The 26,677-nt window shown below is 42.0% G+C and overlaps 3 protein-coding genes across 7 annotated transcripts in view; 1 reads left to right on the plus strand and 2 right to left on the minus strand.

The window, feature by feature from the left end:
- DDX25 (DEAD-box helicase 25) lies at window positions 1-20,522 on the minus strand. Of its 2 annotated transcripts, none has more exons than XM_049654749.1 (12): window positions 20,459-20,522; window positions 18,250-18,316; window positions 17,953-17,994; window positions 17,325-17,460; window positions 15,246-15,338; window positions 15,055-15,157; window positions 13,439-13,553; window positions 12,406-12,583; window positions 5,234-5,471; window positions 3,977-4,139; window positions 1,748-1,936; window positions 1-288 (listed from the first exon to the last, which is right to left on the minus strand). In XM_049654749.1, exons 5-12 carry the CDS (start codon window positions 15,305-15,307, stop codon window positions 227-229), a joined length of 1,110 nt encoding a protein of 369 aa, XP_049510706.1. In that variant the 5' UTR covers window positions 15,308-15,338; window positions 17,325-17,460; window positions 17,953-17,994; window positions 18,250-18,316; window positions 20,459-20,522; the 3' UTR covers window positions 1-226. The 2 variants fall into 2 exon arrangements, with proteins under 2 accessions (XP_049510706.1, XP_049510697.1); XM_049654740.1 differs by lacking the exon at window positions 20,459-20,522 and adding an exon at window positions 18,968-19,077.
- PUS3 (pseudouridine synthase 3) overlaps window positions 20,292-26,677 on the plus strand; it is a 9,969-nt gene continuing 3,583 nt past the window's right edge. Inside the window, exon 1 of the mRNA XM_049654759.1 lies at window positions 20,292-20,351. The gene's annotated coding sequence lies outside the window, so the exon portion shown is untranslated. The remainder of the gene's footprint in view (window positions 20,352-26,677) is intronic.
- HYLS1 (HYLS1 centriolar and ciliogenesis associated) overlaps window positions 22,745-26,677 on the minus strand; it is an 11,827-nt gene continuing 7,894 nt past the window's right edge. For 3 of the 4 annotated variants that reach the window (XM_049654840.1, XM_049654832.1, XM_049654847.1), the window contains exons 3-4: window positions 26,424-26,542; window positions 22,745-24,039 (exon numbers count right to left, since the gene is read on the minus strand). In XM_049654840.1, coding sequence (XP_049510797.1) covers window positions 23,115-24,039; window positions 26,424-26,437 — 939 coding nt within the window. In that variant the 5' untranslated portion in view covers window positions 26,438-26,542 and the 3' untranslated portion in view covers window positions 22,745-23,114. The remainder of the gene's footprint in view (window positions 24,040-26,423; window positions 26,543-26,677) is intronic. The other variant, XM_049654855.1, reaches the window with a different exon arrangement.

Below are 26,677 nucleotides of genomic sequence, written 5' to 3' on the forward strand. Positions count from 1 at the left end.
TTAGAATAAGAAATAATCTTGCTTTTTTATTCAAAAAGATCAGTGCTTCACACCAACTTGGTTTCAAAAAGACCTCATGTCTTAAGACTAAGGCTACCATGACATTTATTTTGCCATATTTAACAGTTTCACTTTGAAAAAGCCCCAATGGAAAAAATTACCTTCAAAACCCATTGGGACATTCTCACATAAACTAGGACATTTCACAAACAACACAGTTCTGTCTTCAATATTCAATCTTTTCAATCTCATCCATGTCTTCAGGGTCGAGCTGCTTGATACTGCTATCTAAGAGAAGGGAAGAGAACAGAAGCAGTCTTAGCCTGGGGCATACACAGAATTTCATTCCACTCAGCTCTGAATATCTGAAGACAGTGACACCTTCACAAATACGTGTTCCTGTCATCCCCTGTATGGAAAGCCCTGAGAGAGAACATTCTCTAGATTAGATAAGGAAGAGATAGGATTAAAATAACCAATTAAAACTAACTAAAAGAGCATCAAATGTACCAAACAATAGAACATCTGTGTCTAGATACCTTGGGGCAGAAAAAAAGGCCAGAGTGCAGGTGAGGGGAGCCTGGGAAGGGGCGTGGCCCTACTAGGAGGAATGAATGGGCGTGTGTGGGGTGGGGTGAGGGATGGCAACAGGGAGGGAAGCTAAGGTGCCTCTGCTGAGGTCACTTCCCAGGATTTGGTCATAAGGAGCTTACCATAGCAGGCGTGGATGGATGGTAAGGGTTCTTTCTGCCTGCCATCCCTCCTTGCCTCTCCTAACACAGAGTTGCTTAATCAACTTCCCTGAAGCGTCCATGGATGTGCTACAGTCTAGACTTTCCAAAATCGTATTCCAAACTGCATAGGTGTGCCTCTATGCATTTCCCCAGGGACAGTGTCCATTGCTTCCCACAAAAGTTAAGTACCGTTTTCCCAAAAGGTGAAGATATATTCGGGGTCATTCGAGTGTACCTCTCCCCCTGCTCCCCAGTCATGTCCGTGGGCCTTGGGGCCAGGGGTAACTGAGAAGTGGATGCCTCAGGTTACCATCAGAACTTCCATCAGAGCTTCCATCAGAGTGCAAGCTGCTGGTCCAAGAGCCCAGAAGGTTACCAGAGTCTGCCTTGTTTGGATGTGGGGTGGGAAGAAGGGCAGCAGATCTCAGAATTTAGGACTATCCTAGTTGGTGGGGGGGCCAGAGGAAGAGAAAAATGTAAATAAGAGGGGAAGCTGGGGACAGAATATAATTTTTTTCAAGTTTATTTGAGAGAGCGTGTGAGTGTGAGTGGGGGAGGGGCAGAAAGAGAGTCCCAAGCAGGCTGACTTGGGGCTCGAACCTACAAACCATGAGATCATGACCTGAGCTGGAACCAAGAGTCGGACGCTTAACCAACTGAGCCACCAAGCACTCCAGGAACAAAATATAATCCTAAAGGACTTTATTACTTTGTTTTGGATGGTGCTTTTGGACATGAAAAGCTGCCCCGGGTCCCATAATGGGCAATAACATAAACCTGAGCTCATATTAATTCCACTTGATTTTTAAGTTGTTCTTCAGCTACCGTATATGGATGATTTACTCAACGGCCTCACATTAGGAGCTCTAGCACTCACTGTGGATTAGGAGCTTCCCACTCCCTGGCTCCTGCCCCCATAGACCCTAAACCTCTGGGTACTAGGTCCGTGACAGACACCATCACTGTCACCATCAGCAGGATGCACAGTTCCCACTGTGACAGGTGCTACTTACTAAAGTGATCCTGGATCTTCATAAGCAGGGGTAGCTTATCCACCTCAATCATGTTGAAGGCCAGGCCTTTCTTCCCGAAGCGCCCCGTCCGCCCTATGCGGTGAAGGTAGGTCTCATAGTCTGGCTCCTCAGCTTGGTTTACAGGGAGATCAAAGTTCACAACAATTGTGACCTGCTTCACATCAATCCCTGGAAGAGGAAAGACACTGTGGGGTCCTGCGACTGTCTCCTTAGGACACAGCTGTTCATGAACCCCATCTGCCAGGGAAACTCTCTCTTAGCCGTCATTTACAAACAAAAGCTGGTTTTATGTCACTGAAGTGGATACTGTGGTCAAGCAATTTGCTGGCCCAGGGCGCCTAGGATGCTAGATTTAAGAGTGTCAGTAGAAGCTAATTCTACAGAAGTTTCAGTATGTACAAAGAGCGTGTGTTGTGGACAGGGCTCTCGCCAAGCCCACAGAGCCTCCTCTCCGTTCCTACTGTGCTAAGTCCCCGGCAGGAACCCCTGTCTCACGTGCCCTACCCTTCACTGGACCCCACGCCACTCCATGCCGCAGTCATGGTTCCAGCCAGGACTTTTTTTTATCCCTTGCCTCACTGTTGTAACAACCTCCAGACAAGTTCCCCCTCTTCTCTCCTCCTCCAATCTCTCGGACCACGGTCACCATGGCAACGTCCTGGACACCTAAGTTCAGGGCTGACTGCCCAAACTGCACAGGATGAAGCACAAACAATTCCAGATTTCCAAACCACCTGAAGTCTCATCTCTTCCTCTCCTGACTCAAATCCAACACTGTAGTCACACAGCCTTGCCATTTCCCAAGCAAACTGTAAATTCTTATCAAATTAGATTCTACCCTTTCTTCAAAACCTTTCACATCTAACGTTCCTGGAAGAATTCTATGATCCCCCAGTGCCTCTGTCTCCCAGCACTACAAAGCTGTCTCGGTCACAATCCTTGTCCTCCTTGGAGCTCCTGGTGCCCTCTTTCCTCCAAGGTCTAGAGGTGTGCCATCCAATATGGCCATCTAACTTTAAATTAATTCAAATTACAAGTTCCTCAGTCACACTAGCCACATTTCAAGTGCCCAGCAGCCCTATATGGCCACTGGCTACCAACTGGACAGCACAGAACAGAACATTTACTTCAATGTAGAAAGTTCTACTGGATGGCACTGGTCTAGATAGTCAAGTGCTAGACGCTGAGCTCCTGAGGGGCTGGGACCTCATCTTTTCTCAGGCTCCTCTTCCACAGTGCTGAGCTCCACCTGCATAGCAGGTCTTCATTTCTATCTGAATGAATTAGGAAACATGGTTTGAGTATGGGGTGTAGGCAAGGGTATGGGAAGAATGAATAATGTAGGAAGGCCTGTCTCCTGAAAAAACAAAGAATTTTCCCCGAAGTAGTCAATAGTTTTAAAATTAAAAACACCTCAGAGATGATCAATGTTAGTCATTAGGGAGCATGAGTCAAAAACACAATGAGATACCACACACATCTACTAGAATGGCTAAAATGAAAAAGAGTGGCAGTATTAATTGCTGGCAAGGATGCAGAGCAATTGGAACTCTCCTACATTGCTGGTGGGAATAAAAAATGGTACAGTCACTTTGGAAGACAGTTTCAGTTTCCTATGAAGCTAAACATACATTTACCATATGACCCCCAAATCCTACTTTATTTATCCAAGAGAAATGAAAACATGTCTACACAAGACCTACATATGAATGTTTATTACAGATTTATTCAAAATAGCCCCAAACTGTGAATAATTCAAATGTCCATCAACTCGTGAATGAACTAATTGTAGTATATCCATTCAAGGGAATATGACTCAGCAATAAAAAGGACCTAACTACTAATATATGTCACAACACTGATGAATTCAAAAGCATTATATCAAGTAGGATAAGTCAGACACAATGGCTACCTATATATGATTTAATTTATATAGCATTCTGGAAGAGACAAAAAAGTAGACAGAAATCTGATCAGTAGTTGCCAGGGGTCAGATGATATGAAGAAGAGGCTAGCAGCAAAGGAGCACAAGGAAGTTCTGGAGGGAGAGGGAAGTGTCTGTACTTTGATTATAGTGATGATTACATGACCCTATATGCTTGTCAAAAATCTCACTGTATGCTTAAAATCCATGAGTTTTATCATACGTAAATTATATACTTCAACAAACTTGACTTTAAGCGTGTACATACACAAACACACACACACCTCGAGCACAGACATTGGTTGTTATAAGAACTTTCTCTTTCCCATCCCGAAACCTCTGAATGATGGAGGCTCGCTGATCCACGGTCAGCTCTCCGCTTAACAAAGACACTTGGTGGCCATCCTGCATCATCTCCACAGTCAACCACTTGGCATTTCGACGAGTCTACATGAAAACACAAAACCCAGCACAGCATCCCAAGTCAAAGCAGACCTGCTGTGTTTGCAATGCTCACTTACGCATGATGGGGAAGCCAGAAATGGCTGCACAGGGATTTTGCTTTACCTCTCCCTCAAGTCCTAGAGAAATCTTAGAATAGGCATGGAATTTGTCCACCCCCTGTACTTCCTAGGGTCACATCCTCTCAACCTTTAGGAGCTTTGACTTCTCAGCCATTAAGGAGAGATAAAATGCTCGCCTACCTCATGTGGTAGTGTGATGACAAAATGGGATAATGCAGTAATGACACCCTTAGTCCCTTTAAGAAGAGTGCTTCATGTCTGCCAGGAATCTCGCTCAAATCTTTACATGCATTACAGTCATTTGCTCTCACAACAACCTGATGACATAGCTACCTAAATTAAAAAAACCCAAAAACCCAAAGCTTAAAAACATGAAATCACTTGCCCAAGGTTTCATGGCTAGTCCGTGGCAGAAGCGAGCTTTCTTTTATTCTACAAGTATGTGTTCAGTGCTGTCCCTGTGCCAGGCAGGAGCCATTCTAGTGGGCTACAAAAGTAAGACAGATGAGGTCCTGCACTCATGGAGCTTACAGTGTTTGTGGGGTAGAGAGAAAATAAAACCAATGCGTGAACATGAAACATGTCCGATGGAAAAAGTAAATATGAAAATAAAAACAGGGTAATATTAACAGTGAGAGACGGAGTGGCTACTTTGCTCATAGTAAGTTAGGAATTAGACGAGAACATTCTTAATCTGATGAAGGGTGATCTGTAAAAACCCAACAGTAAACATCAACCTAAATGGGGAACTGTTAGAAGCAATCCCCCCAAAATAATGATGCCCTCTATTTAACATCATATTGAGGTCCTATTCCATTGCTTAATATTTCTAAGTTTCACCCACAAAATACAGATTAATTCCTATCCCAAGCTGTTCTGAAGATTACACTAAATACCCTCCGGTACAAAAAGTGCTTGCGATGGCACCTGGCTCTATGGCACTTATTAGTATTACCATCCCCTCGCCTCCACATGCAGGGAAGTCTGGGCATGACGAAGACAGATCTCAGCAGTTACCTGGCAGAAGATGATGGCCTGACCAATGGTGATGCCACCATAGATGTTGCACAGAGCTTGGTATTTGTCTTTCCTATTCTCACACAGCACATAATACTGTCGGATGTTGTTCAGGGTCAGCTCCTCTTTTCTTAACTTGATAACATTAGGGTCAGGAATGATTCGCTCTGCAAACTGCCACACAGAGTCCTCAAAGGTTGCTGAGAAGAGGAGCATCTGGCACTCAGAAGGTAAAGCTCTGTAAGAGACAAGGGGAAGACGGCCGGGCCGTCAGCCACTGCCATCCCTGTTGCTCTCCTTGGAGGCATCTTCAAGCACATTACACCCACTGCCATGAGGGCTCAGTGGGTGAAGTGCTGCCCATAAGCTCCACCTCTGTGCAAAGGGCCACGTGTCCTGCCCTTTCTTGCCAACCAGAATTTGGAAAAACACATGAACTGAATGTAGAACTCAAGGGTAAAATTTAGATATGTATTTTGGAGGGTATGGGGTGTCACTTGACAAGTGTCTTCTTTTATTTTATTAAAAAAATTTTTTTAACATTTATTTATTCTTGAGAAGAGAAAGACAGAGCATGAGTGGGGAAGGAGAGAGAAAGAGGGAGACACAGAATCTGAAACAGGCTCCAGGCTCTGAGCTGTCCGCACAGAGCCCTACGTGGGGCTCGAACTCACAGACCATGAGATCATGACCTGAGCTGAAGTCGGATGCTCAACCGATTGAGCCACCCAGGCGCCCTGACAACTGTCTTCTTAAAAGAGGCAAAATCATGGAGCCAAGAGTGTGGTCTAGATAGTCTTCATGGTATCGTTTCACACAAAGTTAAATGTGGGGAAGGAAACAGGCTAGTCATTCAATGGCAGGTGTTATAGTTCTTGGGAGGAAAAGAACAGCAGCCGCAGCTAACTTTATTTGGAGTGGGAAGAACCTGGATATACACAAAAGGGGAACAAAAGATAAAAACGCTACTGCATGCAAAATATGAGCTGAACCCATAATGAACAGAGGGCCAATTTACATAAAGTTCAACAATGAGTAAAATGAATCTATGGAACTAGCAGTCAAAACAGAGGTTAATCCTGAAGAAAGGGGGCTAGTGATAGGAAAAGAGCCACAGGGACCCCTGGAGAGTTGGGGTTCTATTTTTTGGTCTGGGCCATTGTTACATGAACACGGCCTCTTTGTGATAATTCACTCAACCGTACACTTGTGATTCATGTATTTCTCTGAACACATTTTACACATCAATAAATTTGAATTTAATCTGATTTCACTGGAGAGAAATCATTGCTTTTGGGGGGAAGACAGAGCACCTAGAAGATAAGGCATTAGTGCTACAAGAGAGCGGGAAAGATCATGGAGTCCAGCGAGTCCCAAGTACTCTGTCAAGTCTGGGGTCTGGATCATCTGGGCAGCTTTCCAAAGTAACGATCTGATAGACTTCTTGGCAACTGTGGTAGACTGCCTACATGCATACCTCCTTAGCTTCCCACATACCACTAGTATGATCATGAAGAGATAAAAAGATATGAATCTACAACAACATGGAGACAGAAAAGGAGACACTGGTGGATGAGAAATTTCAATACGTTTCTGGAAGATGGGAAACTCTGGTAAACAAGAAAACATGAGCGCTACAGATGGAAATGGTGATGACAAGGGTGGTTGAGCTGCAAAGGCAGTGGCTCTCTCAGAACCCCTGAGAGCCCTCAGAGCTGTGGGCACCAGAGGCCAGAGTAAGTGGGGGCGGTGTGCCAGAAGATATGAAGGATACTGTGCATTAACTTGCTTGGGGGGAGGGGGTCAGTGGGGGAGACTCTTGGCCATCTGCTATATCACAGTTCTCCATCTGGAGAAAGATGGTACCGGGACTTGCATCCCAAGGCCTGTGCCATTTCATTCCAAAAAGACAACGTACACAGACTACATAAGGAAAGGAAACACGGGCTGTTCTGCAATCCACCCTGGATTTTGAAGACTTTGTAGGAGAAACAGAATTTAAACTATTTCATTAATAATTTTCATATTGATTAAATTGACTACTTGTTGATATGCTACTTTTGATTTTGATATATATAAAATATAACATGAACTTCACCAGTTTTTTCTTATGTGGCTATTAGAAAATTTAAAGTTACACATGTGGTTTGCATTATCTTTCTATTGGACAATACTGCGATTTAATCTTTTTTAAGCAAAAGGAAGAAAATCAACAATGGAAGGGTAAACAACCAACATAAACACTCTAATTATTACTTAATATTCTCTTGAGTAGGCAGCCCTTTTCAGCTACCGAATCCTTCGTTCTCAGTTATATATAAACACACCAACTTAGCGTAAAGGATGGCCAGAAGGGAGTCTCACTTGATCTTTGGCCAAAATTATTTTAAATAGGAAGGCTGGCTGAAAATGTGTGTGAGGAGCAACTGGACCCCACCTCATTTCAGGCAGCTGAACATGTGCAAGTAGAAGTCTACTGTCTGTGCAGAAATCCCAGACTTGGGGATACCAGCCTCAGTAGAAGGTAAGGGTAAAGCGGAGAGCTGAAAATAAGGAATGAGGGGAAATATGCACATGAGAAAACACAGCCCACTCCCTGGCCCTCCCAGAAGGCCAGCAACCAAGTGCATGTCTCCTGGGGAGCTGTCAATAAGGTTCTTGGTTCCTAATTTTAGATTTTGAAAGGCTGGCCATTGTACCACCAGATTCGAGGGGGGAAAGGTCTACCACAAAAGACACAGACTGTAGCAAAAAACAAAACAAAACAAAAAAAGAAACTTAGGTAATTCAGAGCCAATGTTGAGAATAGAAAAAAAAATTTAAATACTATAATTAACATCCTCAGAGAGACAACAGCAGCATATTGCATCCATGACAAGAAAAGGAAGTTATGGAAAAGAAACAGGGAATGCCAGGACGATCCAGATAAGACAGAAAAAGGCAGCTAAATGACTGTGTTACTTTAACGACAGATGGAAAGACACACTCAACTGGGTTAAAGAGGTAAATACCAAAAACAAAGCAACTGCACCACATGAAGGGAAGAACAGGGGGAAAGCATGGTGGAGGAGGAGATGTGAAAAGCATACGTGGAGACCAAACATCACAAGTTCAGGATGAGATGGGCACCATTTCTAAATTCAAAGCTGTTTTGCCTTTTTAAAGCACACCAGTGCTCAGCTGGAAACAGTGGATGCTGAATTAGTTTGGCCATACCATACAAATGGATATGCATTATTGTATCCCTCCCTTGATATCTCTCTGAAACTGAGGAAATTTACATTTCCTGTTTAGAGGCTGCAGGTAAAATGTCCTGTGGGTGCACAAATGGAGAACATTTTGACCACAGATGTCTTACCACTTTCAGTGTACAGCTAATTCTATAAGATTTTACCAATGATCATGCTGTCTACACTATACCGGATGATATGTCAAATCATAGCAACAAGAAATATATTCCTCCTATCTCTTAGATACTTTGACTTGAAAAATGGGAGTTCAAAACATCTCCTTGACTTCTATAAAGTTTTAATAAGTCACGGAAAATCTAAAACTGAAGACTGTTGATATCCTATCCAAATACAAACTAGCTTTTGTTCAACTGTCTGCATATGCTGCAGACAATGCAAATATAAATTCTGACAGATTCCAGTCTATAAACTTATCAAAGAAAACAAAAAGATCTTGCTAGCTAAATATCCTGCATACTTCGTAGACCACACTTATAAAAGGCATATAATTTGCTAAACTGTGATGCTGAGCTTCCATTACCAAGGTTTTTGGTGACTTTTTAGTTTCCTTAAAAACTGCAGAAGCATCTAGTACATTTTTTACTGTATGTTAATGGAAGAAGAGAGTCACCTTGGACATATGCCTATAAGATGCCTATCATTGCTGCTGGCCATGAAAAAGAGTTAAAATGTTAGTCAGTCATAAAATCGTATCTTCCAAGTGTGAGACAAAAAGAACATCTTTCTCCAACTTGAAAATGTGCTGAATATAGGAATGGAAAAAAGAATTACGGTAAAACAGAAATGATATGCTGTGTGATGCCCTGAAGCAAAAAAAAAAGAAAAAAAATACTCATTTTAAAGGAAGTAAGACTTCTTCAGAACTCAAGACTGTCAGCAGAAAAGGGAATTAGTTGAACAAGACTTTCTTGTTCCTTTGCTAAAAACTGTAACTTACTCGGAATCCATCTTGGATTTCACAGACTTAAATCCCCTCGGTGCTTCACAACCATTTCCCTGAGAATTACAATGCTAAATAATGGACTTCAGAGTGTTTAAAAACGATGGACATTTTAGACCCGGGTAACCTAAGTGGTGGATTTTATAGATGTGAAGGATCTGAATGACAAATAGCTTGTCTACAGAACAAGCCTGCAGACATAGATGTGGATGTTTCTAGAAAGCTAGACATGAATTCTTGCGTGTTTAAAAAAACTACTGTTGCTAGACAGTAAACTCTTAAATAGTTCATGTTTAAACACTTTATTATTAATGTTTCTATTTATTTTTGAGAGAGAGAGCACAAGCAGGGGAGGGGCGAGAGAGAGGGAGATACAGAATCAGAAGCAGGCTCCAGGCTCTGAGCTGTCAGCACAGAGCCCGATGCAGGGGTTGAACTCATGGATCATGAGATTATGACCTGAGTTGAAGTCGGATGCTTAACCGACTAAGCCACCCAGGCGCCCCCCTTAAACACTTTTGTTAAGAGGACATCACACTGGACTAATACCAAGAATTGGTGTAAGCTCGATAAGAGCAGAGCTTCAAGTCAAAATGAATTTTACATTTGACTGTATTCAGTTTTACCACTAAATACAAGGAAAGAAGGCTGCAGGCAGTTCAGAGAAGTATTGCTGGAGGAGGAAAGAGAAGGAGTAGAAACAGCCTACTGCACTAGGAGACAAAAAGAAATAGGTCATTGCTGATTTTGTCCTTAAACACAGGTAACAGCTGTTTAATTAGTCCTATTGTGTTGACATTCTCCTTGTAAAAAGTCTTCTATTTAAGTATCTTAAGAACATAACAACAGCACAGCTGACAACATTTAAGCATGCAATAAAGAATTAAAAAAAATTAAATTATGATGTCAAAAATGACATAAACTACTGTTATATCTTTCTCATACATACTATTCATTTAATTAGTTCTATTGATAATTACGACCAATAGCCACTTAACTAGTTCTACTGTTGTTTTGCTTAAATTGTAGGATTTATGTAACAGAAAATATAGAATATACAATTTTAAAGAAATATACCATTTATCACATTTTTATGTTAACACACATGTATGACTATTTCTTCTACATTATGTTCATATATATATATACACACACACACACATATATATATGTATACATATATATACTTTTTTTTTTTTTTTTTTTTTTGGTCTGGCATGGCTGTGTCCTGCTCTCTAGAAAGTTAGTCACTGCAGGGAAAAAAATAACCTAAGAAATTTTCCCAGATCTGGCAGGCACAAGTTTTAAAAATGAACAGGGTGAGTGTACTATGTGTCTAGAACAATGAATGAGGAAAAAAGAACCCAAACAAACACATATCACTGTCAAGTTTCAGAATACTATGGAGAAAGAAGATTCTAAAAGCTTCTACAGAGAAAAAACAGATCACGTACAAAAGTTTGGCTATCAGAACAACTTTAAATGTCAGCAACAACACTGGAACTGAGGGAATTATAGTATTTAAAAAATTTTTGTTTTCAACATTGACTCTGAATTTATAGGGAGAATTCTTTTCAACTTGGACTCCACATCCAAGCAAACTATCAATCAAAAGACCAGATTTACAGGTACAATAAAGATATTTTCAGACATGTGGGAGATGGAAAGTAAACTTCCTGACATTGTTTTTTAGGAAGCCATTAGAGAATATACTCCAGCGTACTGAGTAAATTGACAGTAAACCAAGAAAAGGGACCCAGAAAACAGGAGATTCCAAACTGTAAATGAGGGCCAGGAAGACCTAGAGAGACAGCTATACAACGAAGTCCAGACTGAAACCGTAGAGAGTGTGCTCGGGAGAGTTTCAGGGAAAAAAAGATATTGATGGACTTTTTAAGTGTATTTGCCTTTCTGGAGACAGCATTTTCATATGACACATATGATGAAATAGGCAGAGAAAACTTAAAGATCCCCACACAGTGATACTAACCAAAGGAAGGAAAACAGACAGTTATTAAATTCTGGGGGTAGCAGTTGTACAAGAAAATACATAATTATAGTAATACCCTGTGCAACAGCGAACAGTTATCTGTATGTCCTAATGATATCACTATTAACGTAACCAACTCTTACGATGTAACTAACCACAGAGAGGGGACAGGAGGATGGGGGAGGGTGGTGGTACAAAAGAGCAGAATTCCCACCTCCTCTACAAGGTAGTCAGCAGATGATGACACATTAAGAAAAAGGCACGTGAGCATGTTATTTAAATATATGAAGGTTAATACCAGAACCCAGGTGTATTCTCTACAGGATAGGGCAGGAGGTCACTGTTTTTCATGACGGGTCTTTCAGTACCATTTGAGTTTAATACTGAGCGCATAAATGCTTTCTTTAAAAACAAGTGATATAGATTCCTAAAGCCCACTCCCAGAAATTCTGAACCGGTGAATTTCTCAGGTTAGGCCTGGTGATCTGTGATTTTAGGGCCCTTGGGTGATCCTGAGAGAAAGGCCTAGGAAAACAACAGGATTTACTCGACAAATGAGAGGCAAAGTCAGGACTAGACCACGTGGTTCCCAATTCCAGATTACTGTGTTCTCTACCCACCCCCCCACCCCCACCCACCCCCCAGCGGTTATCCTCACCACAGCCTTATCAAGTTTTAACAAATTCTCTTTGGACTTTTGCTCTAATAGAGAACTTAGGAACACAATTTGGTGCCAACTCACCACATGGGTTCCACATGTAGGCCAGTGGAGAAAAGAAGAGCAGTCAGGCAAGATTACAAACTGAAGAAACCAGCAAATGCCAGCAGTCTAAAGGCCCGCTGAACTGGTGAAAATATGAAACCCCAAATTTGTTTCAAAGGCAAAAGAAGTAAGGAATTAAGTAGTGAAGGCAATTAGGAGCAGCAGACAAATCAAACTCCCCCTCCAGACGGAAGATTCAGGAAGAACAAGGATGGATGTGAAACTTACCTCTGAATACGAATGCTTTGGTCTGAGAATCCTTGTGTGTCAATCATCACGTCTGCTTCATCCAGGACAAATACACGGATCTTAGTCAGATCAATTAATTTTCGCTTGAAACACCAATCTAGGACAGTCCCAGGAGTGCCGATTATAATCTGTTTGGTGACATCGGTTCCTCTGGGAACTAGGGAGAAAGGGATCGAAGGACTCCTTCAGATGCAACGCAAATGACCCTAAGAATCCACACATCAGGGTGATGCGACACAGGACTCTTCAGTCAAAGTACATTTGGTGATGATTTTGCAAATGCAAACCCTGAGGGCCTTCTCAGATTTTGATTTTGCAGAGCTTTAGGACAGATTCCTCATTTCCTAGGATTTAGTAATAACAGTCTTGACTATTTGATTCTGCCCACGGTCTGGTTAAGAAGCCACCCTGCAGCAATAGCACTGCCACAGTGGTGGAAACCCTACAAACTGTCCCCAGACGGTGTCCCCATGTTAAGTTCGTAGACACTAAGAAAATAGTGCTCCCATTTTCACACTCTACAAAAACAAATACATACATGTACATCCATATGTTAATAAACTGAAAAAGAAAGCAAACAGAGGTCGGTGAACAAAACTAGTTATCCTTGGAAATAGGCCTTTGGAGGACAAGAGAGAGAAACTTTCACTTCTACCTTCTGACCTGTGTTTTAAAGATCTTTTTCTGCTATGCACATGAAATACTTTAATGAAAAAGTTAAACACCACAAGCTGTCTGCACAAAATGCCTGAGCCTCAAAAAAGAAATATATGTAAGCACCATCTTGCAGGATGTGGAAATGAAGTAGCTAACATTTACTGGGTCCTTCTTATGCTCCAGGCGTGCACACGGAGCGTCATCTGCACCGCTTCATTTCATTCTAGTAACAACCCTTCGGTACAGGTGCTGTCATAGCCCCCGCTTTACAGACAAAAAAGCCGGGAAGGGATGTAACATGCTTGCCGGAGTGAGGATTTAAAAGGTCAGCCAGGACCGGCTTTCTGGTACATACTGTGATTCCCTCGAATGGCGTACATCACTTGAACATCCACACAGAATTTTCCCATCCGTTCGACCACACGACCAGTCTGCAGAGCCAGTTCGTAAGTAGGAGCTAGACAGAGGCACTGTGAGAGAGAAAGGGTAAGTTGAAAGGCTCATGCAAGCCATCGTGCAAATCTGACATACAATTAAAGTCTGTTCAGGAAGAGGCACACGTGCAAAACCGGAGATTTTGGTTGACTAAAATATCTTCAATTGAACACAATTTAGCAGCTGACAGATCTGAGGTGAACGCTGAATATGGGTGGGGGAGAGAAGGGGCTGAAGGTGGAGAAACACCTTTTACATATTCCTCTCTAAAGAGTTATAGAGAGCCACAGGTTATGCTTTTTTTGTGGGGGACAGTGAGGTGTAGGGAGGCTGGGAATCCAGAAGAAAGATAATGCAAGATAAATCACAGCTTGAGCATGACCCTCATAACTTCTTGCCTGCTATTAAGTTTGCCTACTTCCAGAACACCCCCTGCTTGATCCACCGTATACAATGCTGGCAGAATATTCCCTAAAATTTTCCTGCTACTTCCACCCCTCTCTATCTGGTTGATGAATGAAGAAGCCGATGCAAGAAACTGGTGATGTTTAATGCATTTGTTAAGATCAGTTAAGAATCTGCGATACAGAGAAGAGGAAAACATAGCTACAGTGCTAAAAATTGTTTCCACACACATTTCTCAACGTGTGTTCATGCACAGTCTTTCTTGAAGACTTTTTATTCATCATATCAAACCCTCCCTGAATATTTATTTCAGTGAACTTTTCTAAAAAAGCACAAAGTTTCAAATGCTGGGCATTAGTCATCCATCTCCACAGCTTATCCTGCTGATCAAACTGTAAACTTACCAAAAGAAGCCTTGTTTTCCCCAAGGCATAGAGTGCACTCAGTACTCAGGTACTCAGCTTGTCAAACGAGTTGATGAGTACAGGTTAGAGAAACAGGGAGAGAATACCACTTTCCATGAGTGGAAGCCAGACTGAGCACATGGCAAGATCCATTCCTGCCCCTGCTCAGTCACTCTTCACATCTGTGACCTTATGTGAGACACTTCCCTCCCCAAGCCCGAGTTTCCTCCTCTGCTAAAGGGGGAGGTGGACCAGGTGATCCTCTAGTCCTACAGTCATCACCAGTGAATGCTCACTTTAGGCCTAGCACAGCGCTGAAGAGGTACATTACTTAATCTGCACGACAATCCTATGAGGCATTCGTTCATTCATGAATTCATACATTCATGCATGCATTCAATGCTTAATGAGCGGTTTCTACACTGTGCTCAGAGTCAGGAATGATCCACGCCTTTACAGATGTTATCTTTACAGACAGGGAAACAAACACGGAAAGATCTACTAACTCACCTAAGACATTCTACTAGTAAGCAGAGAGGCTGGGATTGGAACCAAACTATAAAGGCAGTGTTCCCAATCACTGTCCCCTACTGCTGCCCAATGCTCTGTGATTTTATGAAAGAATGTCTATTCTAAATGCCAGCACATCATTGAAGTAATATGACCCGTTACTACAATATCATTGGCATCTTCAAGCATTCCCATCTCTCCCTCAGCCTTTTCTTACCTGTGGGAACAATTCCAAGGTATTAACTCTGCTTAGCATTGCCAACACAAAAGCAGCTGTTTTTCCTGTTCCAGATTGGCTCTGGGCTATGAGGTTCTGAGGTCTGGAGAAAAGAGGAGATGCCTGGGTATAAACTGCATACAGGAGACTAAAAATAATGAAGTTGGGATAGCACTGCCCTGGAAACTCACGGGTGTGCCAGCATCATAGGGAGAGCCATCTCTTGGATTTTGGATGGTCTATTAAATCCCATTGCATAGATCCCTTTTAATAACTCTTCCTTCCTGTCAAAAGAAAAAAAAAAAAGCAAACAAAGCCTATGATTGGTCAGCAGCCTCCGAAATACAAACTCCAAAGGTGCATTTTTAATTTTTTTTAATATATGAAATTTATTGTCAAATTGGTTTCCATACAACACCCAGTGCTCATCCCAAAAGGTGCCCTCCTCAATACCCATCACCCACCCTGCCCTCCCTCCCACCCCCCATCAACCCTCAGATTGTTCTCAGTTTTTAACAGTCTCTTATGCTTTGGTTCTCTCCCACTCTAACCTCTTTTTTTTTTTTTTTCTTTCCCTCCCCCATGGGTTTCTGTTAAGTTTCTCAGGATCCACATGAGTGAAACCATATAGTATCTGTCTTTCTCTGTATGGCTTATTTCACTTAGCATCACACTCTCCAGTTCCATCCACGTTGCTACAAAAGGCCATATTTCATTCTTTCTCATTGCCCAAAGGTGCATTTTTAAATTAAGCCACTTTGCAACTGAGATTCAAAAGTAATATTTAGAAATATACAATTTATACCTCAAATTCCAAACATATACAATCATGATTGTACAGTTTTACCATTAAAATAATAAGCTACGCTACAAGCCCAGGCTGAGGACAGTAATAAGAGCCTAACAATGAACTTTCAGTTGAACCCAGCAAAAAAGGAAAAACCTGTCTGATAAAAGTGTATTAACTTGCCAGGAGAGCTTTATTTTCCACACAAGCAGAAAACTGAGATTTACTGTTTAATTCTTTTCTTTCCTTTTTTTTTTTGTTTTTTGTTAAGTAGGCTCCACATCCAGCATGGAGCCCAACATGGAGCTTAAACACACAACCCTGAGATCAAGACCTGAGCTGAGATCAAGAATCCAACACTTAACCAACTGAGCCACCCAGGCACCCCTCTGTTTAATTCTTTTTAATGAATGACAAACTTTGATGCTTTAACAGCAATTTTCAGAGAAGACAAAATTATGTCGAGGTGATCCTTACATCAATTCTGTCTAGGAGTGGAAGACACAATATTATCTCATCCTTCTGAGCTAGCATTTAAAGAAATTTTTTAATGTTTATTTATTTTTGAGAGAGAGAGAGAGAGAGAGAGAGAGAGAGAGACTGTGAGCAGAGGAGGGGCAGAAAGAGAGGGAAACACAGAGTCCAAAGCAGGCTCCAGGCTCTCAGTTGCCAGCACAGAGCCTGACACGGGGCTGGAACTCACGAGCCATGAGATCATGACCTGAGCTGAAGTCAGACGCTTAACCAACTGAGCCGCCCAGGCACCCCAGAGCTAGCATTTTTAAATGCATCTTTCCTGAGGTCTCATGATAGATGTTAGAAAGAAGATAAAAAGAAATAGGTTGGAACATGTCCACCTTCAATAACAGGCACATTTTGCATGCGGTTAATTGGCAGGTTATTGGCAGCCAGCTGTTAATCATAGGTAGGCTTCTCCTTCCATTTAGAAAATGTCTGAGCATTGGGATTTTGGATTTTTCCCCCCTTAAACGGGTCCCTATCAGTAACTCTTCTGATTAAAACACACTTCCTTAATGAGAGTTAACAGATCCCTAGCAAATGCAAACCCATTTGGGAAACTTATTCATTTTAATGCCATCTAAAACAAAATAGAATTAGGAAGGTAACAGCTTATAACTTATCTAAAGGAGGTGAGAGAGAATATTTGGGTCATCAACGTCCCTATATCTGTATCATGGTATGGCAAATAGTAATATGGCTGTGTTGAGCTTAGTTATCTCCCTTAGCATGTCAAGGTTAAAATATTTTACCATCAAAATGTTCTCAATTTGCTGCACAACTCAGGTATTGTAGTGCTCCTTTTTCAGCTATACTTTACTTGCACGCAAAATGTACACATCTCATTTTAATACTGAATATTAGAACAAGAAGGGTATTCTGAGAGTTTTATTATTAGCAGATTATTTTGTTCTGTACCACTCTTTCTGGCATTTTCCCACACAAAATGAATAAAAATACTTACAGCCGCAGCTCTTCAAATGTTTTCACTGAGTAGAGTGGAGAGCTGGGGTCCTTCTGTAAGACTTCAACTCGGTGACTGGATTCTACTAATGACTGCCGGATTAATTTGTTTAAGAGTGAATTGGCTGCCAAATCCACTAGAAAAGCAAAAATAAAAAAGGAAATATTGCATGAGTAAATCCAGCTTCCTAAATGACACCTAATAAATTGCTCCTTCCCATTCAGTGGTTGTATATCAAGCAACTGCTCCTACTCTTATCTTCCTTCTAAAAGAAGGTTCTAGAAAGAATGACAACACTGAGAGTTCCTTTTTACATGAAGATCCAGTTTCTTATGCTCTGCTGTTACACCAACCTCTGGCCTTAAGCAAGCCTACATCCATCACCACCAGACCTAATTTTGCCTTGCCAGCTGAAAATTCTTGACTCATTCCCGCATATTGCATTTCAACTCCCCCTAAAGAAATACAGCCTACTCCTAATTTAGTATTTCTTCTGAAATTCACGATTTATAAAGAAAATAGAGAAAAAGTCCTCTTTCACTTAAGATTATATTATTCACTCACATTGTGAAAGTCATAATTAATTGATACAGAATGCTAGGTTACGTGCAAATGAATTTACTCCTACCTACATCGTCTTCATCATCTTCTTCCGTGTTATTAGAACCATCTAAAAGGATGGAAAAGAAACAATAAATACCAAACAGAAATGTTTGTATGATCCCAATATCTCTCACCAACTCCACAGTGTGCACTGACATGAAGGGTCATCCAGTGGAGGAGTGGGTAAAAAGACAGGGAAGGTAGTGGAGGACGCTGAGTATTAAATTAATGGAAGTCTACGGTATTTCAGTTGCCAGGAGCCTGAGGAATGCAATGCTTTTTAATTAATAGAGACCAATCTGCTTTATCTAACAGCACTCACCTACGTTTGGGACTGTAGTACTCCTGATACCCCGAAGGTTCTTCCGGGGGTGGATGAGGTTTGAAAACTATTGAAAGACACAAATTGCAATCAATATTAGGAAGCAAGCCACCAAGCAGCCCAGTGCTCCCCACTAGCTGGGAGAGACCACCCGAATATTGTTTCCTTTGCAGTTTCAGGTATTAATGGATTCTTTTCAGGAACAGGTCACCTGTATGAATTATGCTAAAATGAAGGAGACTTTCTGCTGCCCCTGTACCTTAAGTTCCTCTTTATAGTCCTCTAATCTAAATGTGGCAGTCCTTGGGGGGGGGGGGGGGGGGGAAGGGCGGTGTCACAGAACCAGCAAGGAATGGTAGATAGCAAAACGCGGTGGTCGGTAAGATGGAAGCTAGCCGAGGCCAAATGGTCAAATTCGGAGAACAAAAAACTCCGAGGTCTAGTTGGGACTATCAGCTGCTTTCTCTCCCAGGACTTCTAGGGGTCTTCGTTCTGCCCTTCAAACCAAAGGTCTTGCGTCTCTCGGGGTCTCCTTCCTCTGGCCCTCCCCCAAATCCTTACCACATCACCCCTCCACCATTTGACACCCCACGCCACACGCTAGCGAGGCTTCCCCTCACCCCCCCCCGCCCCCGCCACATCCCCCCCAGCAGATTTCCCTCTCAGAGTGAGGTACTGGCTCCCGCCCACTTCCCCTCCCCGCCTCAGCGGCGGTTACATGACTGTTCAGCCGCTCGCTCTCCACCGCCCCGGCGTCGCCTCCCCAAAGTAACGACGCCATAGCCGAGATCGCAGCTCCCGCCCCCAGCACGTGCGCCCTCCCGTGGCACGAGGCAGTGCCGGGCCCCAGCCAGCGGCCAATGGGCTTCCCCTGGGGGCGGGCTTACGCGCCCGCGAGCATCCGCCGCGCGGCGCGCAGGCGCACGAGCTCCAGGGAGGTGCGGGAAGTGGAGGGGGCCGGGGGCAGGGGGAGTTGTGGCCGCAGGAGCCAGAGAAGTGTGATCCTGGGGCAGGTTTCTATTCCACCAGCAACCCCATCCGTGCCAGGTGTTAGAAACGGGCGACGGGGCGCTATTGTCGTGAACATTCGTGTTCCCCTAACTTCTGCTAACCCAACAAAAGCTTGAGACTCTAAGCCGCCCCAATTTTCGCACTGATTCGCGAGTTCTACCTTCTTTAAGCACCACTCACTACAGACAATTCAGCTCACCCACTCCCGGTTTCAAGCACTCGTGCCCACGTTTCCTCCCAAATATCCGCTTCTGCATTAAAAGATGTCAGAAAGGCCAGAGAATTGCATAGGATAGTAAAGGGTCAGAATGAATGAGTTTCATTTGACAAATTAATTCAAATGCGAAAGATGAGAAGGGGGAGTGAAGTTACCCAGTTTCTAAACTTCTGCCCCTGTTCAAATACCTGTGATGTTTCCACATACCGGCTTGTTTTAATTTTAATCCTGATATGTGCCCTTTGCTAAGACAATCCTGAGAAAACTGTTTTCCTTGCGGTAAAACCTCCACCTCTCATCCGCATCTGCATTATCAGTTTTCTAACTGGAATCTTTAGATTTGGATCAGCGTCTCTGCAGAAACTCACAAACCAAAAACCTAGTTATGATCTCTCCGTGGTGCTGAAGCACGACTCCCCAGCTCTGTTCGGTCACTCTCGGGCACCTCAATCGTTTGTTTTGAGGTTATCAAATTCCTTTTCAGCCTTTACATGTGGATTATAATAGCAAATGTTTTTGTCTTACAATGGTAACTTTTTACTCATTTAAGTAGATATAAAATCGGACCAGGTTCTTTAATGTTAGTTTTCGTATACAGATAGCAGAGACTTGAAAAACTGCTTTTCCGTTATTTTATAGGACTAGATTTATCCTATATTTTATTCTTGTGTTAGCATAGGTCCCAGATTCTGCTTTGTCGGAGGGGAAATGGTGGTCAGACTAGAAAATATAAGGCAGATTTTGGCGTCTCTCTTGGAACTACATTTCCCACAAGGGTGGACTACATCTCCCATGAGACCCTGGGCGCGCGCGCAGAAGACGCAAAGTGACAGCTTCCTTTCTCGCGAAAAGCTGCGTGGTCGACAACCGGAAGGTAAGTAAGGGGATTTGGGGATGAATTATCTTCTGGGTTCTCCGAAGAGAAACGCTAAATGTATAGACAGCTGGATGTTTCTCTTTTCCACTCCCTCTTCTACATACCTTATTCTTGAAAGCGCTGGTGGGTGAATATGGGATCTCGCTTAGGACCCTGTTTTTGTATCTGGTGCTTCTTGATGCTCCTGGCAGAAAGTCGCAGCAGTAGGAACTTCTTGTAATTCGGTTTAGTTAGAGGGCCCTTGGACTGTGGAGTTAAGTCTCTGCTGCCTCAGAATTGTTTGGTCACAAAACTAAATACTAATAGAGGTCAGGATTCCAATAGTATGTGGGGAGGGAGGCGTGGCGACTTTTTAAAAAATTGTTCAGGAGATTGCTTTCCACGCGATTGCTTTTCACTGTTAGTGATCATAGTGCGTGTCTCCTGATCCTTCGGCTATTCCTCCTTCCCTCGTTGGTTTAAAATAAAGTTTATCACGGAGAACGCTTTCTACTACCCTATTGGTTACTAATATTTTGAGATTTGAATCTTTTCAACTTCAAAAAACGTATTGAAACTCTAGCGATAGCTGATGATATTTACAGTCGATGGTCGGCGCACACACGATTCCCTCGTTGCGGTAATGTGGCAGCCCCCTTCCAGGCGTTGGGTGTGCTGTGGTGTGCTGGAGGAAGCAATGCACATTGTCAGGAGTCTTGGACCCAAGTCTTTTTGCCACAAATCTTACTACCTGCTTAAGCCCTTTGGACTGGTTCTCTGGTTAAAGGGTTAAACTAGGTAACTAAAAACTATGTGTTGATAGTGGGCGTTGAGATAATATAAAGAGAAGTCATTGGTGTATTTTGCATATAAAAATGCCATGTGGCTTTCAAGGTTTTTAAAGAGGTATAAAAACTACCTTTAATCTCATTACCCAGTAAGGTTTTGATTTTTCCTTGTGCTTTGTATGTGTAGATGACTGTGATCATACTGTATAGTTTACAACTGGTTTCACTTAATTTGCACTTTGTCAATAGCTTCCCATTATTTTCAGTGGACAATATTCCTAATCATTTCACTGTTGGATAGTTTGCAATTTTTACTTTACAGTGAGCATATCCCACATCTTTGAGTCACTGATTATTTCTTTCCCTGATAAATGCCTTCCAGTGGAACTGGATGAATGTGGCCCAAACATTATGGAGCAAGTATATTTTAGCAGATAGTAATGGTCAAAGTTGTTCATTTTTATGTTGCACAGCTGTTTTCCCTTGAACAAGCAAACTGTTTCTGCTGTCCCTCTGATGGCTTCAAATGCTACAAATAACAATCTCCAGATTCTAGATGTTCCTCGTTGGATTAGAGGCATCAAGAATAGAACCAATTTAAGGTGAACAGAATTAGCATTTTGGTCTGTACCCAAATAGGCCAGATTCACTTGGATATTTGTGTCTGCATCTAGTTACAGATAGTATTTGTAGTGAAGAAGTTCTGTTTAATAGTGGGAATAGCCTTCAAGCAACAAGCATAATTTCCAAGAAAATCTCAGTGGCAAATTATAAAAAGCATGGTATTCTAGAAGTGACAATTGGAGGGCAATGTATTATTGATGTAATTCTGGAATTAAACTTGGGTTAGAATTCTGTATGTCATGTAGTACTGTTACTGAGCATCTATTGAAAATCACTTGGGGCTCTTGGGTGGCTCAGTCGGTTAAGGGTCCGACTTTAGCTCAAGTCATGATCTTACAGTTTGTGAGTTCAAGCCCCACGCCGGGCTCTGTGCTGACAGTTCAGAGCCTGGAACCTGCTTCAGATTCTGTGTCTCCCTCTTTCTCTCTCTGCCCCTCCCCCACTCATGCGCACGTGCTCGCACACACTCTCTCAAAAATAAACACTAGTTTTAAAAAGATCACTTAAGGGGCGCCTGGGTGGCGCAGTCGGTTAAGCGTCCGACTTCAGCCAGGTCACGATCTCGCGGTCCGTGAGTTCGAGCCCCGCGTCAGGCTCTGGGCTGATGGCTCGGAGCCTGGAGCCTGTTTCCGATTCTGTGTCTCCCTCTCTCTCTGCCCCTCCCCCGTTCATGCTCTGTCTCTCTCTGTCCCAAAAATAAATAAAAAACGTTGAAAAAAAAAATTAAAAAAAAAATAAATAAAAATAAAAAATAAAAAGATCACTTAAGTTTTCTGGATTTACTATGTTCCTTTAGTGATGGAGGATTATCTGTGTTGCTACTTTCCTTCCTTCCTTTAAGGACTGTGTGCGTAAATGACAGTTTTTTGTTCCTTTCCTCTGGTGCTCATTATTTAAGTGGTGAGAGTATGATGGGAAGTAATGATTGGAAGGAGAATCATAACCCAGTTTTGAGATCATCTCACTTAGGAAGTAGTAGTAAGTAAAAAAAAGATCAAGTTCACAAAATCCCAAAATTCTTTAATGAGTAAGCTTAACACCCAGCAACTTTAAAGACAGCAACTCACACATTGGCCAAAGGTTAAAAACAGTATAGAAAACAAATAGTGCTATCTGACAAAGTGAAAGACCAGGTCTGTTTTTCTTTCTCTGGCATTTGTCTTGCAATTACCGGATTTGAGAGTGGTCATTTGGAAGTGAAGTAGTATTTAATACCAATGAGATACAGACTTAGGAAAGACCAATGGTAGGTGAAGTCTCTATAATGTTCCATGGGCTTTTAAGTTAGTTGTTTCTACTTAAATAAAAGGAAAGAGAGAAAGAACCAGGTTACCCCCAAACAATCCCATAAAAGAGGTTAAAAAAACACTTAAGAAGGAAAAAGAGGGAAGGGAAGCTTCCTGGGCATGACACCATTTGCGAGGTCACAACGAACACCCCAGCGAAGGGCAGATCTTTTCTTCTCAGTTGGCACTAGGTAATTGTTTGGAACGTATATGTGCTGAGGCTTGGACTGGGGTTCTGTTCGAGAAAGCATCTGTTCTCGGACACCCCAGCGTAATTCCTTTCTATGATCTTCACCAGGTAACCTTATTGAGTCCCAGTCTCGTTTGTACTCAAAGTATCGGGCTACGCGGTCTACCTTGCCCCGGTTTCGGCTCAACTGGTCCAGCCTTGGGAGAATAAAGGACTTTGGTCGACTGGCAACAATCAGGTCTTGTTCATAAGCTGGAGGGGCCATTCCTTCTCTTCGTAGATAGCAAATGAGCTCATCTTGAGAAATTCCTCGGTATTCATGTGGTAAATTAAATTTTTGTGAAATGTCAGCTGGAGATTCCCTGTCTTCCTGGAACTGCAGACTCATCAGCTTTTGTCTTAAGTCCCAGAGATCCATATCGCTTTCTGTACCAGACTCCGATTCACTGATAACTGACTCATCTGTCACTAAGACTTCCCCTCCTGGCTTCTTCCGCAACACCTTTCTCTTCATCACTGGCTTTCGGAGTCTTTGAGAGGCCTCTGAGACTGTTTCTGAAGTGGCATCACTTTCTACGTGTGGGTACTGCAGTTGCACAGGGAGAGGCTGCTTTCCTGGAATTATTGAAGCTTTACTGTAGGGATCATATTGCATAGACTGGGCATCTCTCCTGACATCTCCCTCACCCTGCCTCGCACAGATATGGGTAAAAGCTGTAGTGGCTGCCAACATTCTTTCTTCTGGATCCATATTGGCCCATTTTTGTCCACTGGGTCCCATGAGTTCCTCCATTGCTTCCCCTCCACTGTAGGACCTTCTGGAAGAAAAAATACTGATCAGTTTTCTGAGAATTCCCAGCTCATTAACTGTTCATTCCCTTCTTGTGTATTATTTTATTGTAGTCAAATGGAGAAAGAATGGCTAAGGCAATCATAAATGTAATAGTTCTGTAATAAAATACAGATTTTAGAACAGGGGTAGCATGGTAGCGGTTTGGAGGGGCATTAACTCAGCTCCAGAAAATCTACCAGCTGCTTTCATTTCCACTCTCATTTGCTCCCACTTTCTAATGCCTGGTAGTTCTGCTACCTGTAGTAGCTCCTAGGACAGTACAGGTGAGGCAGAAAAAGAGCTTGAGACATAATGCTTAACATATATTATGCAACTTACACTGAGGAGCACTTTGTGTAGCTAGCATTGTTCTATGTGCTTAACATTTACTAATTCATGGAATCCTGTGAGCTAACTGGTACTCTTATTACCGGTTTTCCACAGATGAATAACATGAGGCATAAAGAACTAGTCCAAGGTTACACAGCTTGTAAGTGATGGAGTTTCAAGTCTAACTCAGGCAGTCTGGCTTCAGTCCTTGCTTTTACCGATGAGAGTGATTTAATCCAAAACCATCACAAAGCAGTGATATGCACATAAACACTCGTATGCTTAAGTGATTTTAATGTGTCATTAGTTGCCAAGCTAAATCTGTTCATCTCAGTACCCTGTCACTGAACTTTTAAACCCCAATCAACCAGCCAAATGCCCAATGCTAGTTTTTGGACTGGATCTAGGATAGGTAGCTACTGCCCACACTATTTCCTGTATCCCTACAATTTTTCTTTCTTTCTTTTTAATAAGGACTTTTATGCCCTACAATTTTTCTTTTTAACTTAAATTGAAAAACTAGTACATGCACATGGGAATTTTTTTTTAATTAAAATATAGTTGGCATACAATATTCATTAGCTTCAGTTGTACATTTGACAAGTTTATAGGTTATGGTAAGCTCACTACAAGTATAGCTACTATCTGTCACCATGACATGTTATTACAATACTATATATACAGTAATGACTAGATTTCCTATGCTGTACTGCACATGGTCATTTTAAATAAGGATTCCCCACTTCCCCCACCAAGTCTCACTCTCAAAAGGTAGTTTCTTACACTTTCTCTAGTAATCTTCCATATTCATATGTACATTTTTATACCATAAAGGAGCATATTATACAACTCTTCTAAATCTCTTTTTTTTTTTTTTTTTTAACATTTATTTATTTTTGAGACAGAATGAGACAGAGCATGGGGGGGAGGTGCAAAGAGAGAGGGAGGACACAGAATCCGAAGCAGGCTCCAGGCTCTGAGCTGTCAGCACAGAGCCTGATGCGGGGCTTGAACCCAAGAATCATGAGATCATGACCTGAGCCAAAGTCAGACGCTTAACCAGCTGAGCTACCCAGGCATCCCGCAACTCCCCTGAATCTTAAAGATGGTCTTGGTGATCCAGCGAGATCAGCACGCATGGACTTCATTTTGTTTAAAGTTGTACAGAATTCTGACATATGGATGTGCCCTAATTTATTCGTTTCAGCCCCTGATTTAATTTAGGTTACAGTCTTGTTACAAACGAATGTTCCAAGTATCTTTCAAGTTTTTACATACTTGTGCAAGCCCACATGTATGTAAAATTTCTAGAAATGGAGTAGGTGGGTCAAAAGATATGTGTGTGCTCAATTTGATGGATGTTGTCAACTGCCCTGTGAAGAGGCTGTACTGACAGCATCTTCCAGAGCTTGCTTCTCCATTCCCTCTCCGAAGTGGTGTACTGTCAAACCTCCTCTGCAGTCAGCTGGATGAAAAATAGTTCTCCTGTAAATGGTATTTACATTGAGTAGAACTGAACAACTTTTCATACACTTTTATCAGCTGTTTTTCTCTTTTTGTATGAAATGCTTTTCCTTTCCCATTTATCTCTCTGGTTGTTGGACTTTCTCTTATTGATCCTTAAGTTAAAACAGATGTATATATTTTCTGAGCTTCTATAGTATCTTACATAGAAACGCCTTTCACATTCCAAGACTATAAAAGAAAAGTTTTCTTCTAGTATTTGTTATAGTTTCATTTTTTTTGTATTTAAACTTTTAACATATCATAGATACAGAAACTCTCAAAGGCCAGAAACTAAATGAGGTACCCAGATAACATAGCCTTAGAACACATTTGGTGACAATCCATATAAAGCGACCACCAGTCATGGACTGTCTAGCACTGTCCCAATTTTAAGGATGTAGTATATTCAACGCTAGGATTTTGAAATATGTCAGGAATTTCAACATGTTAATTACATTTTCCAGATTGACTCTTCAATAGCTAGAGGTATAGAACAGAAATTCAACTTAAAAAAAGATCATGATGCTTAATTACCTTCTCTCTGCCATCAAAACCACTTAAGAGTGGGAAACCCTTGACTTCAGGCTCTCCTTGCAATATGAAGTACAATCATTGACAAGTTTCGTCAGTCAGGCTAGCTTCTGCCGTACCACCTTTAAGACAGAACTGAGTGTTAGAGGACAAAATATACAAGCCACTCGTTTTATTTATTTATTTTTTTTTTTTTATTAACGTTTTTTTTTTTATTTATTTTTGGGACAGAGAGAGACAGAGCATGAACGGGGGAG

The sequence above is a fragment of the Panthera uncia genome, chromosome D1 (assembly GCF_023721935.1).
Source record: "Panthera uncia isolate 11264 chromosome D1, Puncia_PCG_1.0, whole genome shotgun sequence".
Lineage (NCBI taxonomy): Eukaryota > Metazoa > Chordata > Mammalia > Carnivora > Felidae > Panthera > Panthera uncia.